The sequence below is a fragment of the Fistularia commersonii genome, chromosome 27, assembly GCF_037954325.1.
Source record: "Fistularia commersonii isolate RoL2024-O1a breed Wild chromosome 27, RoL_Fcom_v1.0, whole genome shotgun sequence".
Classification (NCBI taxonomy): Eukaryota; Metazoa; Chordata; class Actinopteri; order Syngnathiformes; family Fistulariidae; genus Fistularia; species Fistularia commersonii.
The window spans coordinates 2575137-2595155 of record NC_141310.1 but is presented as its reverse complement, the minus strand read 5'-3'; the positions used below and the strand labels follow the sequence as shown (position 1 = coordinate 2595155).

Genomic DNA, 20019 nt, shown 5'->3' with positions numbered 1-20019 from the left:
TGATATAATCGACGCCTTGATGTATCACACACATGTAGGATGTCAGGGATACAATAACGTTTTGTCACAGTTTTTGTTTTACCCCTATTTCGCATTGTTTGTTTGCATTTTTAACCTCAGAGCATTAAGTGAGAAAAATGTATCTTTTGATAGTGGATAGTATATACAGCATATATTACATCTGATATGTTTCATTCATAATATAGTGTGGTATTTCATTTAATTGAGTCTTAATGTGAGTGTTCGGCAACGGCGATCCGTCGCCCGCAAACGGAGCAGATGGTTGTGATGGCAGGAGTCGGTCAAGGTGTAGTGTTGCGTTATATTAAATTAAAGGACACCAGAGCTGCTCTTCTCCCAGCTGTCACCAAAGGATGAAAAGCCAAAAAAAAACAGCCAACCTCTCGACACCATTCTAAATCAGCCGCTTAGGTTTTTATTGTACCTTGTTGCTAAGAGACAGGCCACTACTTCATTTCCTATCATTTTTTTTGTGTCTTTCATTCAGCGGTGAAATTTAATAATGCCTCCAAAGCAGATGGGAATCATTGAGTTTTACAAATCCTGTGAAAGTTTTCTTGCCTCATGGCTGCTGGTTGCGAATGCGTTTATTCTGCTGATATTCTGATATTCTGACGCCCCTCTCTCATTCCTCCTACTCCTGTCTGCACTCGCGTCCCTTCATCGGCGCATAATCGTAACCTCGTATCTTCTTCCGAATCCCTGGGCTGGACGTGGCTTGATCTATTCCAGCGTCTCACCAGATATCCAGCGTTGTAATTTTCTGTTATGACTATTAAAGCTATTATCGTATCATGCCAGCTATTGTATTGGTATCGTTAGTAACAGATCCTTAGTGTCCGTCCCTCCCAACCTGAATACCCCATATGACTCGATCACACTCTTTCTTTCCATCTCCCTTTCTCTCTTTCTTGCTCTCTCCTGGTTGAGGCAGAAGGTTTAACCTGAGGTTTAACCGCAAAAGGCAGTGTTTCCTCCGCCACGTGGATGGGGAACGTTGGGTTTCTGTAGATCATCGTAAAAGGCGCCGTCCAGATCTGCTCTGCATGGAAAGTGTCAACAAACAGCTGTGATTCAGTGCCATAGAAATAAAATCTGACTCGATTCGACTTGCCGTTTTAATCGCAGGGTTTTGACCGTGCCATCGCTGGAGCATCTAAGTGAGATCCAGGCGCTAACTTGCAGTGACTCATTGCAGACTAACATAAACTCTGACAATACTGAACTGGCCCGCCTGCTTATGCTGAATATTTTAATACTATTTGTATTTCAATATTTGCATGGTAGCTTAACTTTAATTTGGGCCTCATATGATTAATGTTGAGTCAGGACAGCACATAAATAAGATTACACATTTTTTATCAAGCGTGGTTGCGGTTTTGTATTTTTAGTAGGTGGTTTCTGTTTTTAGTAGATGAATGTTTTATTTTGTAATTCCCCTCCAAAAGGTTCTGGATTTAATCTGCAATGACATAAAACATGATTCAATGAAGAAAGTGATTTTTGAACTTCCAGATGAGTGTAAACCACAGTGTTAGTGGGTTGAGTTCTACTGCCAGTGTGTGGTGGAAAAGGGCGATGACAGATTCTAATCCGAGGACAATTCAAGTCTTTGAATAAACACTGAATGGCAGGCGTTTTCCAACAGTTTTATATTTCAAATTTCTGATTATCCATGCTTATTTTTTTAAGAGGTCTGACGATCAGTCTTTTTGCAGTCCCGATTTATGACTGTTTTCTGATGTTTTATTATTCATTCCAAGTCCCCGAACACTGTGCTGTTGCATATGAAACTTAACTATAATTTCATCTTTCACTTTTTAACATTCACAGAGCTTCTTGAAGTAGTTCGCACATCTATATTACTGTGTATGGTATGTTCCCTGTGATGCTGCTGCCGCCCCTATTGTATCCCAATGTTGAGATCAATAAATGATAGAAATATATGTAATCTAAAAGTTGACCTTGATAGGTGGGAATAAAAATTTGTCACAGGTGATCAGTATGTGTGCCTTAAAGACGCCTGCGGGTGTGAGGATGCATGACAAGTTAATTAAACATTAGTTAGCTAGCTCATTTTGTGACGCTGGTTCCTCTAAAAATGATTACAAAGTGAATGTTACCTACTAGTCAGTGACTTCAACCAAAAAATGCCTATTACTTGATACCTACGTCTCTGCTCCGTTTCCGGCGAGGCTTCTTGAAATGGAGCTCGGGGTCAAAGCAGATGCGAAGCACATCTCATTTCGATGTCTTTATTTCACGATTTTTTTTAAAACTTTTATTTTGAAACACAATTTCAAGCTTTGCACAAAAATGATTCTGACCACAGCAGCCTGTGAGCTGCTGCGCTGCGGTCGGAGCGTCACATCACAGATCAGATCCCGCCAATGACTACTGACCCCGATACACATTCAGGGACATCTAAGGATTCTACATGGAGATCGTGACACGAGGCGGTGGTGACTTTTCCCCCAACAGGAAGTCAGATGTCTCCATGGTGAGTCTGAACACTCGTCCGTCAAAGCTCATTTAGTAGTTAGGCCACCCGAGAAAAACCAAAACTTTTGTCAGTGAAAAAGAAACCAAATAAAATAACCTGTGAGAAAACAGTGATGTCACAATAGTGCCCAGCCAAACCCAAATTAAAATACAGCAACATCGAAAATAATAAATGCTAAATAAGTGTTTTTTTGTTGTTTTTTTACTGAATTTATTCCAAACATAAAAATAAATTCCTTTGGTCAAGTACAAAACAAATGAAAATAAAAGTGAACCCTTCCTTTCTCCAGTCTTATGTCCCTCATGTTTCGTTTTCGACAGCCGACCAGGATCTCGGGGCTCTAAGGCTGCAAAGGAGGTGTCAAGGCAATATGGTTATGGTGCCCCTGGCGCTCCATGCTGCAGCATGCTGGGAGAAGGACGGGGTGAGAGGGACAGAGGCGGAGGCATTGGACGACCCGTCGGTCGTCAGACGGCGGGCGAGGGTCCGTCGGGGTCGGGCTCATTACTGTAGTTGTTGCTGTAGTGATTCCCACTCGGTGGGTGGTTAGGCAGGATGTCCAGTTCGTCCACTTGGGGGCCGGGGTGCATCACCACCAGCTGGTCCTGGGGGATGTCCGCCGCCGCTGCCGCCAGATTGGTGATGGACTTGGACTTGACACACTGGAAGTCCACATGGCGGCTTTTCCCTTCCTCCTTTTCCCAGGACATGCGGATGAAGGGCCTCTGGACGTAGTTGTAAATGACCTCGGGGCGACCTCCGGGCCGTTTCTTCACTTTTTCTTTATATGTGGGATAACCTGCCACAAAATGCACGGTTTCAAATTAACTCGGTGACATTGCACGCCGATGTTCGCCAACATGGAGGCGGGTTTGACACTTTTACCGTCACACTGGAGGCAGAGGGATAGGGTTGACTTAGAATTGACCCTGAAGACGGGATTAACCGTCTGATTCAGCTCATTTTTTTACAGGCACTTTGATCCATTGGCACAAACATCCTGAACAGGACTGAAAAGCAGAGCAGCCTCTGGACAATAACAGGCTGGTACAGTTATGCGGGGGTTGAGTTTATCATGGCTTCCACACTGCACTGACAGGATACTGATTCATCTCATTGTGGTGAGAGAGTTGGGCCAGCTAAGAGCAGCTGCAAGTGAAAAAAGCTCTACACCAGAGTCACAGGAGTCTGTTCACTGAAGGAGAACTGGAGGTGCTTCAAACACTACTGGTGGGATTCAGAATTAAAATAAAAAAACAAAACTAACAAAAAAAAAAAAAAAAACAGTGTTGTGTGGAAATGGTACCAATGATACATGATGGATGTATACTATGCAGATTCTCTGTTATATCTGATGCTAAATATGTAAACAACACAAGCATGCCACATTTTGTAATTTAGATATAACACATGCACGCACACACACGCACGCACACACGCGCACACACACACACACACACACACACACACACACACACACACACACACACACACACACACACACACACACACACACACACACACACACACGCACGCACATGCACACACACACCGCAAGAAGGAAGGGAGTTTACCTTCAATGCCCAGTCTTATTTTCTTCAATCCTCTCTCCTTTAAAACAGATTTGGCAACGTCCCTGTTCTCGATGTACTTGAAAAACCGGTAGAGTTTTGTACAGTAGATGACTGCGAAGAGAGCAGGTTCGACAAGTGAGTCTTGGCTGCAGGCCAGGCAAGACCAGACAAGCACACAGACCAAAGCAGATCAATGTAGTTTATCGGCGTGTACTGACTCTGTGAGTATTCCTCCCCCATCTGCGGCGGGTACTCTTCGTCCCAGTCCACCACATCGTCATCGGTGAGGACAACGATGTGACACTCCCTCTCGCCGCTCTGGGCGCTGGTGACCATCAGAGGCAAAACCAGCTCCTCCAGGTAAAACTCAAACTGCCGCCGTGCTCCGTCATTGGACAGCTCGTGCATCAGGGCACCTGGTAAAAGCGAGGGGGAAACATATGGGACATCAAGGAAGGTTTGATTTAGTCTGGACGGCTAAAACTGGAAACAGCGACGACTTCTGGCCTCTAACGTTTTTATAAATATTCCAAAACTGCTTTGTAGAGTCGAGCCTCTGTTGATTTCGTTGGTCTGCTGGAGTTGGCTTAATATAGACAACCTCATTTTTGGCTGTGAGGGGAAAAAAAAAACCTGAAGCTGATCAAGCATTTCCACCTATGGCGCCTCAGATCCGGGATTATGGGCTCCGTCGGCCGCTCACCAAAGAGGAGGAGCTTGCGCGGCAAATGCGGAGCCCGGTGCGTCTTTGACGGGTAACGCTGTACATCAACAGTAGATCATACTCACTGAGGTCTCTGCATTTGATGGTGCTGTAATCGAAGGAGATGCATAGATAGTCGCAAGCCTCCCGCAACTCAGGGATGGAGATTCCATCGGGACATCGAATGATACCAGATTTATAGTAATCCTGTCGACAAAAGAGAAAAACAAGAGTTGCCTGAAGCAGCGGTTTCATCTGAAAAATCAATCATGTAAAGTGCACGTCAAAATCGGAGCCTAAAATTAGAATGGTCTCAAAGCTTCTGATATGAACACGTGACCCGAGCTCCTCTTGACAGTCAGGCATTTGTATCAGGATATGCCACTTACATATCAAGCTATAAAACAAAATAGATTTCTATTTTATCATTTCACTGCAGCAGCATTGTTCTTATCAGCACTACTTAGGGTTTGAATTAATCGATGAGGTCAGTGAAGCAGTCAGTGTGTGTGTGTGTGTGTGCGCGTTCTATAGGGCAGGAGACCCTCTGCAAATTACACAGCGGAGTCTAGTCTTCCTCTTGTCTTCTACAGCGCAGAGATAAGCTGGAAGGGGTGTGTCTGGACTTTTGCACCCCATGTGACGAGTTCACGAGCCACTAGAGACAGCAATTCAACAAAATCACCGAAAAACCTATGAACGCAGAATGATACCAACCAAAATGGCTCGGAAAACCGTTGAGCTCAGTCCCTCGGCCACCTCGTACTCGCCCTTCTCATTGGGCCGGGTGAAGTTATGCTCCCTTCCTGATCCAAACATTCTGAAATGACAAAGGGCCTGGTTCATTCATTCATTCATTGCCCCCCAAAGGCAAAAAAGAAGTTTCATTTCAATCTAGTTAGCTGTCACAAATGGAGGAAAGAAAGCTTGTCCGATGTCCGCCGTACCTGCCCAACATGGTATTGGGTTGTGCCGTGAAGATGGACGGGTCTACTACAAAGCGCGTGTTGTCGACGATTAGCGTGACTCTTTCTGAGGTCCGTATATTCCGGTTGCAGACGGTAGAATTGGCGCCGCCCTCCTTGGGATTCTCATACACAAAAACCATTTCTCCGACTCCCATGCTCTTAAAGGTTCCCTCGGTACTCGACAGACTGCTGTTGCGGCTGCTCATGACCCCGCTGCTGCTGGAGCCGCTGGGGGACACTCTCTGAGGTCGGGGACTACTGGGCCTTGAAGACGGGCCACCATCACGGTCTGAACAGACAGGCAAAAAAAAAAAACAAAAAAACAAAAAAAAACAGATTGTTAGTTTTGCTTCCATGTTTAGAAAATTAAAACAAAACACTCAAAAAAACGCATCTCTTGGTTATGAATTGGTTTCTGTTTTCCAGATCTGTTTTCTTACTCCCTGGGCCAGTTGCAGCCATTTGCAGTTCCAGCTAATGCTATACAGTGCAATGCCCTGATAAACTGTATCACTATGTTCCTTTTTGTGACATTTGTGATAAGTCTTTTTTTGACGGCTGCATTGTTGGATCACCCCGAGGAGATATGACGGGGTGTGAAGTCGGAGGCGAAACAGGGCAGCATCTGGTCAGTTTTGAAAATAAACATGACAAATCCCTGTTATTTTCTCTACACTTTGTCACTACTATCCACTTTATACCAACAGGTCTGAAACTCTGCAGAGGATTATGATCAGTGATTTACAGTTGTCCTACCTATATAATAGAAGAAAATCAAAAGTAGGTGAGCTATAGAGCATCGACAATGTCTGTGGGATGCTTTTCAACAAAGCAGGAAGTAGAAAGAAATTCGTTTTTTTGTAATCTTTGACAGGAACACAAACTCTCGGGGAAAAATGATCAGATCAAAAAGGTTGTGCCGACAAATCACTCGGTTCCTGAAATGCTCCCGGTGGGGTTGATGTGATGTTGTAGACAGAATAAAATGAGAAGACAGCTGGACTGAGGTGTAGATGGATAATGAAGCTGGGAATCAGAGCCTGAGTGTTTATGTGAAGTTTTCTAACTCCCTGCAGACTTCATATGACATTCTGTGTCCATTGAGGTGATTGCCAATTTGCAAAATCTAATCTAAAAACAATCCCCTTTGAATGAGCGCTGTTCAGAGCCCCCTGTCTTTTGTGTATCCAGATAATAAGATTACTCAACAACACAACCAGTACACTACGATTTATCAGTGCTGACCTGATCTCAGCCCAAAAGACCAGAGATATAAACCCCGCGTAAGCAGTCAGTTAATAAATATCGTCAGCTGTTGTCTGCAGATGCTGCCAGGAGCCGGGTACCTCTGGCATGTCATCCACAAAAGCCCTCTATTTTTTCCGTGTGCGCTCACCGCTGTTGTGCTGGCGGGTGGGCGAGGTGACGTTGCGGATGCAGGGGGTGAGCTGGCCTTCCCTCTCGTGTGAGGAATCCCTTGAACGATCGCTGGAGCGACGGCGGTCACGCGAGCGGTCACAGCCTCCAATGGCACCATGCAGGCTCATCTTCCTCTCTTCTGCCTCCACTCGAGATGCTCGGGCCTGACTGCTGCTTCTCAGAAAAAAAAGAAAAAGAAAAGTTACTTTACACTCTGTAAGTCAAGACCATAGTCTGTGGCCACTTGCCGATGGTTTAAGAAAGAAAAAAAAACAAAGATGTGGCAATTTATCTAACTACTATTTACAACCAATGATTCAACCATCACAAGTATAATTAACCATGAAATGGATGACTGAGAACACCTATAGACCCATTACCACAATACATATAACAGAAACATGATAAATACTGATCCACCCTTTGTGTTTTATTTTTCATTTTCTTTCAGTCATCATATTAGAGATTGTGTTTCCTTGTTTAATTTAGTCTGGAATGACGTGTCATTTAGGGTGAGGGTCATACATGTAATGTGATCTAGTCACATTAACTACTCGACATTGTTATTAGATTTCATTAGCCTGGAATCACCAGGCCAAGCTGCCAAGGTGAATTGGTCTGGTCTCCCTCAGATGATGTCAGACATCCCGAGGGCGATGACAATGGGCACAGGGCTTCCACGGCTGTGGAAACAATTGACTTGACCATCAGCCAGCTAAGAGTCAAGGGCCATGCGGCACAGCGGAATGCATGACGGAAACACGTCAGGGAAATCACATGCATGATGTCCCGATAAGTCGCAAAACATGTACAAATAATGTGAGCTGCTGCCACAGATTTCAAAGTCCAGCAAACCATCCTTCCTTCCTTCGCAGCGAAAGATTTAAGTGTCCAATGGTTTTTGTCCGAGTCATTCATCCCACTTCAAATGAGGCAGCCATCTTGCATTAAGACAATGCCTGGTGCAGTATTGGACATTCCTAGGGGCATTTTTGTTCCTCAGTAGCAACTGGCCAACTCTAGTATTATCGCTCCCTCTTACGAGAGAACTGCTGCAATCCCCCCACCTTTGTTGTTTCTTTAACAGGTAAATGAAAAAAGAACTAGCTTTCAGAAAGCAATACCGTCATAGAGCACAGGATCATAGATTATTGCCAAAACTTACACTTTGTGAAGATATTGATTCCATATGACATAGTGGTCATTTTTCTTTTCCTTATAATCTCATTTATACTGTTATTCAATTCATCTTAGTTGTTTTTGTGACATTTGGCTTTATGCTATATGAAATTCCCTAAAATGTTGTTTTCAAAATGGAATGGCAAGAAAATGTTATTCTATTATTTCTTCTGTTCTACTGTTTGTTAAAAAACAACAACTTTGAATTTCATCTGATCCTGACACAGCAGTCAACGTCAACTACCACTAGACATTGCTGGTTTGCTGAAGTAAAAAAAGAAAAAAAAACACTATATGATGTGTTTCACAACAGAAATACTGTCATTGCCAGAAACAGTTAAATCAAAAAAGGCTATCATACAAGGAAAATATCAAATTGCAACAGCGGCCCTGCAAATGTAATTCATCATAACTAGTCTGATGACAAAACAGGAATATTACTGTGTCCCTTGGCACACAGTCATTTTTGTATTTAAAAGCAAACATATGCATCCTCGTTGATACTACTTCAACATTGTCCATGCTTTTACACTAATATCATGACGACAATAAAATAAACCCTTGACTCTATGTTTCAATCCTATGGCAATAAAAAGCTACATGGAACAATAGCTGCCAACTCCCTACATGGTTAAGGCACATATATCCATATGATTACTGTGTCACATCCGAACTACTGCATTTTTCATAGTAAGTCGAGTGACGTTGTGTTGCTGTCTTGATACAAAGGGAGCTAACTCTTATCAGGATTTGCTGCCTACAATCGTATCAGATACATACCTAATTCAGGACATGTAGCGCTAGCTTAACTGTTAGGTAAATGACAGCGATGAGGAAGGCACCTCTGATTTGGCATGGCTTTACTTTCTCACTAATATGAACTTGCACCACAAGGGTAGCCAGATCTCAGACATGCTCACCTAGAATGCTTGCAGAGTCTGCGAGGTCGGCTCGTTGCTCTCCGTTCCCAGTTTTCGGTGTCACTGGAGTTGCTGTCATATGACTGCAGACGCGCTGCCATCACCCGTACAGGGGGTAGTCCGGTCTGGATGTTTCACCGTTCATAATCTGTTTAGTGTCGGTATCAACAAGTTAGTTCTGCGCTGCGGACTAGCGCCGACACGACCGGGTTCGCTCCGTGTCTGTTAACGAAATAGCTTGCGGTAGTTCCAGCGGGGTGTCTTGACACATTAGGCGCAGATCTGTTGTCAAATTGAACAGATCTACAAGTCGGCTAGCTGGTTTCCTGTGCTAGTACACCTAGCTGGCTAACATTAGCTCTCGCTACTAGCATCAGGGCTCTTTGACAATAGAGACCTGTATCTAGAGTAGGAAAGCGGTCTAAAACGGAAGATATATTTAGACGTTATATGAAAGGTATATGTGGATGAAATAAAGAAGCATAGTTACCAAGCTGTCAGCCTTCTTTTCCGTGGTATAATCCCAACAGCTAGCTAGCAAGCTAACCAGCCGTCTCCTTTCAAAACACTAAACGTTACAGTTTGACGTTTGACGCAACGTACGTCGGTCTGACGCATTGACGCACTCAAAAATGCCTGCCTGTCTCACCGACTTTTGTAAATTAATATTGTCTGACAAGTGGATTCAAGACGAAATTGACCTTACTTCAGCAGGGTTCGGTCTCTTTTCAGCAGCAGGAAAGGTGATTATAGGTGTTTATAATTCACAAAAAGAATGGAGAACTGACCCTTGCAGATCTCGCGATATGTTGCGTCATGGTTTTTCGCGTGCCAGCTTTTAAAAAATATCACTGAACAAAAAAGTAAATTAAAATCTCATCAAATGATTATGAAATTAAAGAGTTAAAAAGACTGTAGTGTTGTAAAGGAGTTCATTTTAATTTCTTGTACTCCAGAGACATTTGGGGAATTTAAAACGCATATTTGTGAAACAATCATCACAGCAAAGCAGGAGTCGTCAATACAAATATCTCCGTAACAATAATATTATTAATATTAATAATAATAATGATAATAATAATAATAAGAAGAAGAATAATGTTTGTTTTTTTTTAAGTATGGGCAGGCATTTTTTTAAATAACTGTTTTCAATTGTTGAACTTCAATATATATGCAGCATAATTCATGACCAGTATATGTTTATTAGCCTGTAACCAAAATAAATCTATGAATACATTTAAAAAAACAAAACAAAAGTGAGGTAACCCACTTGGGAAAGTTATAAAAAAATCAGTTGTTTTCCTTCTTTGGTCAAGCGGTGTCTAATATTTGTCGAGTCAAGCGGAGTATCTTTCAGGGTTATGCATTTACATAAAAAGAATGGACAAGGGCACTAAAGAAACAACAGGACTCATTGACAGGGTGCAAAACATGGACTGAACGTGCCTGTGCTACAGGCTGTGATACAGCAACAATTACATTTATCTAAAATCACTTTCTGCCAACCAAAATGAAGGAAAGGGAGCAATAAGAGCACCTACAACCCAATCCTGTGATAATAAATGAGAATTTGTTAATACAGTCCGGAACACTGAGGGTTGGAAAGGTGCATTATTGCCAAAAAAACAACCAAACAAAAACAACAACAAAAAAAAAACCCAAAAGAAACATCTATAGCTCCAACTCAGACAACCAGTGTTTAGACACGATAACCAATGATATCAAAGCAGGTTTTTTATTCAAATGTGTAATACTAGCAATGGTACATTGAAAGTTCATAATAGCTTATAAATGACAGCCAAGTGAAAAAAGAAATGATTCGAAATGAAACACTGTTGTGTCACAGCTTTCCTTTTGTTTCACAAAATACTCCAATTCACTTATCAAAACTAAACTGTTCATTAGAATGACAGCACATCTTAGTACTTACATTTAATGAATTCAGTAATGGAGATTTAGAAGGCTAATTTAAGCAAAGCACAGCGGAGGGAGAATTATGATTAGCCACATTTGAAGAATAAGCATCGAACAGCCTGTTCTCACTGATTCCAAGAGTAAAGCACTTATAATTTAACATTAATATGGAGCCTACCCAGGTGGGAGTGTTTCACTGCTTTGCAAGTCCAAGGAAGCCTTTCCGCTTTGCGTTGAATTCCAATATCAAGTCCATGTTTGATATTCACTCCTAACAATGTGATATATATTTACGTATCATATCATATATAATGTAAAGGTGCATTCATTTACCCTTTCTGAGGAAGGCATGATGGAGAAAAATTACAATGCTTTTAAAAGCAACCAATCCATTGTGAATGGATTTGTCCGAAGTGGAGCTCGGTGTTGAAGTAAATATAGTATTGGGCAAGCAAATATTGTTTGTGAAATACATATAGATATAGATATAGATATACATATACATATACATGTACATATACATATACATATACATATACATATACATATATGTTGTCATGTGTGCGTTTGTGTGTATATAGAAAGAACAAAGAGGAAAAGGAATATGGAAATGTGAAAAAAAAATCACAATTCATATCGCGAGTCAAAAATACAAAGCTACATACCCACGAACGAGCGAAATACAGTATGAAAACATAAGACGAGCCTTTCAGTTGGTCCATAATCTAGAAGTCTAAAACACAAGGAAAAAAGAAAATAAAATCAGAAGAATAAGAAGTGGTGAATTTTGAAACATGTATAAATCTAACATTGATTTAACCAGTGCCTCTGGTTGGATTTTAACACTGAATCCCCCCAAAATATAAATACATTCATGATCTAATGTGCAATGAACCAGTAGTAATGAAAACACAAGCAACAAATGAAGTGCTCTTTGCGAAATAAATACAAGGTAAAAAAAAAACCATAATAAATAAATAAATTACATAACAAAACTTTTCAAAGATTTCAACTCTTCCATATGTCTGATCTGAGAAAATCACTGGGGAACACGGTTTTAATATTCACTGATTGTCCGTTGGGCGGCTTGGCGCTGGTAACAATTATGTCCTTTAGCTTTTCCTGGAGCCAGTGCTGTCTCTCTCCCACCTGCTTGTGCTCCTGAACATTGTGCATTAACTGCACCTCGCTGATGGTTCTCTTTCTGCGGGAGCAAATTAAGAACACCGCGGTCATCCACAGCCTGACACAAGTTAGGTCCGCAGGTCATGTTATTACGTGCCATAAAGACAAACTAAAAACAGAATTTACCTCAGTGGTTTAGCCTCTATGTCTAAACTGGCAAGGAAGAGGAGCAGAAACACTGTTTGCGAGAACCTCGCTGCAAACATGTTGATGAGCTGAAACAATTTAAATGAATTATCGGCCAGAGATCATTAGGTTATTGCCTTCAGGAGACACTGTGGATATCCCTCCTTTCATGCATTACTGTAGGGACATCTTTATTTAATGTTAATTTAACAGAAACATTAACTGCCAGTCTTACCCGAGCTGTGTCCTTGTATCCAAAAAAAATGATGGGCTTCGCTGTGACAGGATTTCATCAACCCCAACAGTTGAGTCAAACTTGTTGATCAGTCTTCGCTGCGCGAAGCCGTCTCTCCTTTATATACGGCGTGGCCCTCCCCTGGTCATCAATGAGAAATTTTCACTCTTGATGTTGATGTCACTTTGCCAATGCATCGATGGGAACAGGCATCTGCGTGACACCACCTCCGCCACCGCTCGCTACTAACTCATCTGTCGACACCTCTGGGAAAAGTGCTCTGTTCTTTGCAATTGTTTGGGAACTTGTTTAATTTTTAGGCGTAAAACAGTCTTTTTTACAATGTTATCACTGCCACTGACCCGCGAGATCCTCTGCGGACAAGTATCTTAACGGGTCAGGATATTTGTCGTTGGATGTGTCACATATGCTGAGACTGCGGTGAAAACATATACTCTTTGAAATGGCCATGAATGTCACCTTTATTTACAAGCAACGCAATCAATATTATGGTTCAGTCCGTGTACTACAGAAACCTAAAGGTCAAGAGGGGTGCCATTGGACCAGAGCGAACGGAACGGAGCAGAGAGTCAAATCCAGTCATGACTAACACAGCCGTTTGCCTGCGACGGCTTTACGGTGGCTATTTAGCACAAGGTTTGGATAACTCCGCTGTGCTCGAAAGTTACTGTGGAATCGGGGGCTTTTGCTGGAGGATGGGGTCCAATAGTGATAGTTAAATCAAACACATTATGTTTGAGTAGTCTAATTTATCTGGCAACTAATATCCTGAATTCATTTCCCCGTATCAGCTGCAGGATGGTGACTTTTTGGACACTGCGTAGGCGCGCACCTCAATAATAACGCCATCCATCACCTTATGTGTCACCGTACTATTATGGGTATCAGATCGAGCCCCGGTTTGAGGGGACATTTGGGGGCAGAAAAAAAAAAGTTGTGGCCAACTTGCTCCTTTTGGACGTTTAACCATGATGTATGGGTCGTGGATAGCTTTGTCAGTATGTCAGGAGGAGCATTAGGTAACCATGAAAGACACTTTCTAAATCTGGGAAAGGAATGGCTGCGCCATGACCGAAGAAAGAAGTGTCACAGAAAAACTTCGATTCTTCGTTCCCGCGCGGTACACCGTATATGTTCACCGCCTCCTCCAGATTAAACATAGGATTTTATTTTTAGGCTTTAAACGGTGATGTAACCTCTGGCACATCCATCACCGCTGATAGCTGACTGGTAACTTATGAGCCGGCTGCACGGGGACAAACTGAAGTTGTTCCCTGTTATTAAGAATATGGGGGGATATTCGATGCGCGGCTTGATGCGCGGCACTGCCTCGCACTTTTGAATCCCAAACCTGGCACAGAACGCCATATATGTTTCGAGGGGGTTCAATCGCTGGTCAGACCGGATCCCCTCTGGCAGAAACACGAGGTGAGAGTACATGTAAGGCCATGCCGTTAACGCTGACCCGTATCTCCGTCGTGCACTCAGCACCACCTGTGGCTTCAGCTGCATTTCGTTTTTGCACATGTGTATTATTCTCAACCCAGAGGCTTTCATTACTTCAGACACTCAAAATCTTAGTCATCCCAGTAATGGAATGGTGCGGGCGTGCAGCAGGACTCGATGTGAAGAACTGCATGCAAATCATCAACTTGGGTCAGCCCCCCCTTCCCTCATGTCACAAAGAAAGTAACACACATAAAATGCACTATCTCTTTGAACTATATATAAACGCGCTTGCTGTAATTAGGTTGCTCCGTATACGTAAAATTGTCAGAGTAAGTCAACGCAATTGCACATATCGAGCTTATTTCCGATGGACAGAGACGTGGGCCGCTTCCCCGGCCTCTGCATCGTCCGATTAAAAGCGGGGAAGGACACCAGGTCCATGTAACGCTCTCCTTGAAATCTATAAATGGCGTTACTTTTTTCATGAAATGAGGTCACCGCTCTTGAAGATATCGTGTAACTAAATAGGTTATATTTAGATTGTCGACATCATCCCACCTCACCCTGTGAAACCAAACAAACACATAGAATAAGCACATAAATCACGCCAGTTTATTGCATTTGAGGGAGCTAGAATCCAGAGCAGCATTAAATCATTCAGATAAAGATGCATTTACATCTCCCTGGAGGCACCGGCCACTTTCTTTGCCAAACCAAGTCTTGTATTCCCCTATGAAAAAAGCTTAGGGACATGCCAGTCTCGTCAGTCATTCATGCGGATACTCGTGCTCACATCAATCCATCACATGCTTCGGATATGACCATCTGACTCCCAGGCACAGGTGGCGGCGGTGTCAATTTAGTGGTTAGCATCTCCTCGCTGTTCTGCGCAAGGAGCGTTCAGTCCATAAAACACAAAGACCCCCCCCCGCCCTTCCTCTGCAGAGAGAAATTAGCGAGCCGTTTTGTAATCTTTAATACCGTGCTCCACATTTGTATCAGGCCTGTGAAAATGCTCTCAATATGCGGGTCAAAGAAAAACCATTCCCTGAGAAAATTGGGAGTTTTCATGGAAATTAAGATGTGATTGTTATTATGTGATATAAATGCCTTTTTATCCAGGGTGGACAGGTAATAATGGTGGCAGGCGGGACTCTCGCTTATAGCCGATGTAATACATGATCAAAAAGAATGCGCAAGTTGAAATAGAGGTTAGACAGAGATCTCAGACAATGGAGGAGCTGTCGGTCTGTCAGGCCGATGCGTCTTTAACTCTCACTTTTCACTCACCGGCTGTCGCTGCACTTTTCTTTTCCGTGTCGGGAAAGAATGGTGGCCCGAAAGCGGTTATATCAATTATTGGTTTCTGGATTCAGAAACGTTCACAGCGGGTGAAGTTATAAAGTTAAAAAAAAAAAATGGGAAGAAAAAAGCTAGACTTTTCTTCTCTGATGAAATACATGTTCTCACTCGGCAAGAAAGTTGGAGATTTCTCCTCAGTCGAGATGTTTGGATATGCTCTGTGTGCATCAATGTTTCAAGATAAGATTACATAAGAAAAAAAAAGGAAATTAAGATAAGATAATATAGGATAAGATAAGATAAGATCCTTTATTATCATTTCACAGTCATGTACAGTGAAGTGTACATCTAAGCATACCCATAACAGAAAGTAAGTGTTATTGTATTGATAGACTTAAATGTAGCTATATGGCACTCCTAAGTGTACACCCAAGTGTACTGGTACACCTAAATGCGGCTAAAATAGAAAGTAAATGTTATTGTACTGCTTGACCTAAATGTACATATAATAGAAATTGAGAGTTATTGCATTGGTACACCTACGTGAATAGCTAAGTTTCCCTTTCATAGAAAGCAAGCGTTCATGTACAGTGAAGTGTACAGCTAAGTCTACACTTAAGTGTACCAAGAATAGAAAGTAAGTGTGATTTAATCAGTGCTTCTAAGTTTGCACCAAAGTGCACGAGTGCACCTAAGTGTACCTGAAGAAGAAACAAAGTGTTAGACATCTGCATAAATGAAATTGAGATGCAGTCTGTTTCTACTCTGACCAATTCTGTATTCAGGGGATGCACACATGCGCTTTTCTCGGGATGCTCTGCTGCACATTCAAAGAATACAAAACTTTCAGGACTGTAAGATCCCGGGTGGCTCTGTTCATCTTGAGGCAACGCGTTGAAATATAAAACGCCGAACATGTTAAGATAATTGCTCCTGTCTGATGCTATACTCAATTCGTATCCTGCTTTGCAGAAAAAGATTAAGTGTGTCAGAAAAATATTCAGTCCCGCCACAAGAGGGTGCAGAGATCCAACGGTCCAGTAAACAGATTCAGGTCCACCTCGTCTCTCTTTAGTGACTCTTTTGGTGAATGTTTTGTCTCCAGAAATAACATCATTAATATGGAGATCAAACGTGCTCTTCTATAGCTAATTCAAAGAGATAACGAGAGGGCCGTGCGTTAAAGAAGTCAGGTCTAAATTTATATATTTAGAGTTAAAACTTCAGCAGATAATGGCCCAGGAGAACCACATTTCAAAGGTGAACCAGATTTTACTGTTTAGATAAAAATACTTAATTAAATTAAATAAACTCCCACAGTGATCAGCCATTGTTACTCAGTCCCAGAAGGCTATCTTATATGTGCACATATATATTGGTCTTATATACATAAAGTCTATCCATATCTCTGTAATGTCGAACACTGCAATGGGTTATTTTGATTTCAATATCTATTTATCTCTAAGTGTTACTTTGTGTTCAAACATCAGGTGTAAAAACGATCTACTTACAGAGGCAAGCATGGAGATCTACATTTACATACAATTTGAATTTGTACACACTGCCTTTCCATCGCTTTACATGCTAGTAAGAATATAATAGAGATTGATTTGTCCATGGGAAGAATATCGAAATTAGAAAAGTGAATTCTGTCACTGCAGCAGTACTTTGGTAAGAAATCAGTGGTAACATTACTGTCAAGGTTGTGGAAAGGCAGGAACAATCACACTGTGCCGGTGCAATTGCACCTGCCTCGGAGCAAAATGAAACTCTATTATAGCTGTCAAGGCCGTGACGTTTGCCAGAGGACAAAATGTAAATGAGGAGGTAAATACACCTCAGATGTCCAGTCCACTCCGGCGCTGTCTTAATGAGACTCGGCTGTGGCAGCTCACAAATCTTTCGGGTCACATGTGACCTTCTGCATCTCAACTAAATGAATGCATGGAATAACACCACCACCGGATCTGCCGTTTAGATATTATAGTTTTAAATGAATGCAAAAGTTATTAAAAAAAAAAAAAAAAAAAAGGCATGATGAGAAGAAAATGGAGCGTTTGTCATTTGGGGTTTTAGTACGTTTTCATGCTTTTAGCGCCTTCTAGAGGCGGTCCTGAAAAAAAGAGAAAGATGATTTCTTTCATTATTTTTCATGCAAATGAAAATGGCATTTCATCACATTAATACACAAGCGCTTAAAATAAATAAAACAAATTAATTTTTTTTTTTATTATAAAGAAAATCGCTGACAAACTTTGCCTCCGTCCGCAGCAAAGGCCGAATCGATACTCACCGTAGACGCTAGGTGGTGCTGTTGTTAAAATAACAGCTGGAGGCGTCATCTCACTCAGTTTAAACGTTTCAGAGGAAATTCATTGCGTTAATAAACTGTATAATTGACATGTTCATTTTTGCTCACTGCAGTTGTGTGATAATTGCAAATAAAATAAAATAAGATAAAATAAAATTCAACATTCAACAAACGTTTTCACCTGCAAACTTTCCCAAGTTCCAAACTAATCTTTTTCACAACGCTGACCAGAATATTTTTCATAATTCCCAGTGTTGAATTTCAATCAACCAGCTATTGTCAGCAAAGAATGATTTTATTTCAAATGGTAAAATCCAGAAAATCATCAATGTCTGAAATTGCAGACTGGGTATGAAAGTGTCACGCAACCAGAGATGCTGAAATCTTTAATGGACTATTGTTAGTGGGAATGTGTGAACTTGGAGGGGAAGAACACATACACTGATGCATTTCTGTAAACTGTGTTAGATTTCATGCTTAAAAAGCCTGATCTTCCTGATCTTCATCCATTTTGCACGAAAAAAAAAAAAACGAAAAGCAGCAAAATGTGCGGCGCCACAATGTCTCGGGATTAAATTGATTTCTCCGTCTAATTTGATTCTACGAATGCTGTCATTTTTGGGAAATGTTTCCGTTTTGATCACCCGGCATGTATTACACTTACACACGCCTGTTGGAACTTCTTGAAATAAATTAATGGCTACTTGACAAATTCTTCACACTGTAAATGTAATTGTTGTATTTCTGGCCAATGAATATTTATGATGTAAAAGTTTCTTTTGAATATAAAAAATGTCAGGGCAGAGAAATGGTGGTCCGAGGGTGTCTTGGGACAACTTCTGTGAGAGAGAAATACCACCGCGTGAATACTAAACGGGACCCTAACAAAGCCCGACGAAGGGAAAAGGAGACAAAAGAGCCAGACTGAGAGAATCATCTGCATGTTTATGTGAAAGGCTGGAAGAAAAATAATTTTTCAAAGATTTTTGCTTTCGATGTTTTCTGTTCTTCCGCCCCCTCCGTATCTGCAGGTTAAACACCTTCTCTATTAACCGACGGACTCAGGTTTTTCTTGTCGTTCTCTGCTGAAACGAAAGCAGTCGCAAACTTCCTTTTTGTTTGCGTGCCTCCCTTGAAACATTTGGGTTCCGAATTTTGAGTGAGCACGGAGCTGTTGAATGCTGACGCAGAAATGAGCGCTTCCCTAGTCTCAATCCGGGAGGGGGGCGAAAACATTTCTCTTTGTGAAAACGTATAGTTATAGCTAGGTTAGTTAGAGCATAGGTTATCCCATGATGCAACATGTTGCAGACACTCATCATTTTTAATATTTCATTAATATTGCAAGCTATTAATCGATCATTTTGTATCCTCTCTCACTACTGGTCGAGGCAGAAGGCCGCCCACATTGAACTGGGATGTCTCCAAGGTTTTGGGCCGTAAAAAGGCAGTGTTGGGGATGTCGGACTTCTAAATCATCATTAATAAGCATGTGGTCCAGACCTCCTCTACATGGAAAGTATCACCAGACACCTGGGTTGTGATATGGCAACGTGGAAATAAAATCTGACTTGAATCATGTCTCTCAAAACATGAAAAAATAAATATTACGGCCGCCTTCGGGGGACGTTACCCCCCATCAGAGAATGAAATGTTTTAACACTAAGGAGACACTTGCCCTTTTACCATTTCTTTTCTTCAAAAAGGTCACACGGCAAATTTCCTCTCCTTCTTCACTTTAGTACGGAAGTGCTCTCTGTCCATTAGCACGCCCGCCCTTGATAGCAGAGGCGGCCATTCAAGGTGCTGAGTTCTAAAGCAGCTCATTAGAGCAATTCAGTGTGCAGCATCTCAGAATATTTCGTCGGCCCCATTTGTAGTCTCCTTAAAGGATTGGATCCTACATGCTTGTAGTTCTTTGATGAACGGGAATTCACTACTGCCGGCATTATCTCTACACCTGAAAACAACCCTTTGGTCGGTGTCTCCTCCTCTTTGTTCTCCGGCTGCTGCTTTAAAGCGTGATTGCAAACATATGGATACAAGTTCTCTTTTTCTCTGAGGTGTTAAAAGTCACTGTCAGTGTGAGAAATTCAAGCATTCAAGGACGCAAGCATTTCTTGACATGGCAGTTAGGAGACGTGTTTCCTTCTACAAAGAAATTCTTACTTCGCTGTCCTCAGTGAGCA

The 20019-nt window shown here is 41.8% G+C and overlaps 2 protein-coding genes across 5 annotated transcripts; both read right to left on the bottom strand.

The window, feature by feature from the left end:
- Window positions 1–2260: 2260 nt before the first annotated feature.
- On the bottom strand, window positions 2261–10106 carry btbd10b (BTB (POZ) domain containing 10b). Of its 4 annotated transcripts, none has more exons than XM_086175110.1 (9): window positions 9994–10106; window positions 9288–9435; window positions 7166–7365; window positions 5749–6058; window positions 5519–5621; window positions 4888–5008; window positions 4317–4514; window positions 4099–4209; window positions 2261–3323 (listed from the first exon to the last, which is right to left on the bottom strand). In XM_086175110.1, exons 2-9 carry the CDS (start codon window positions 9386–9388, stop codon window positions 2992–2994), a joined length of 1476 nt encoding a protein of 491 aa, XP_086031236.1. In that variant the 5' UTR covers window positions 9389–9435; window positions 9994–10106; the 3' UTR covers window positions 2261–2991. The 4 variants fall into 4 exon arrangements, with proteins under 4 accessions (XP_086031236.1, XP_086031238.1, XP_086031235.1 ...); XM_086175112.1 differs by having other exon boundaries at window positions 7166–7359; window positions 9778–10055; XM_086175109.1 differs by lacking the exon at window positions 9994–10106 and adding an exon at window positions 9778–9910.
- A 1635-nt stretch (window positions 10107–11741) lies between these two features.
- pth1b (parathyroid hormone 1b) lies at window positions 11742–12828 on the bottom strand. The gene is made up of 3 exons (XM_086175210.1): window positions 12748–12828; window positions 12513–12601; window positions 11742–12405 (listed from the first exon to the last, which is right to left on the bottom strand). The coding sequence occupies exons 2-3, from the start codon at window positions 12590–12592 to the stop codon at window positions 12210–12212; spliced, it is 276 nt and encodes a 91-aa protein (XP_086031336.1). The 5' UTR covers window positions 12593–12601; window positions 12748–12828; the 3' UTR covers window positions 11742–12209.
- Between the last annotated feature and the right edge of the window lie 7191 nt (window positions 12829–20019).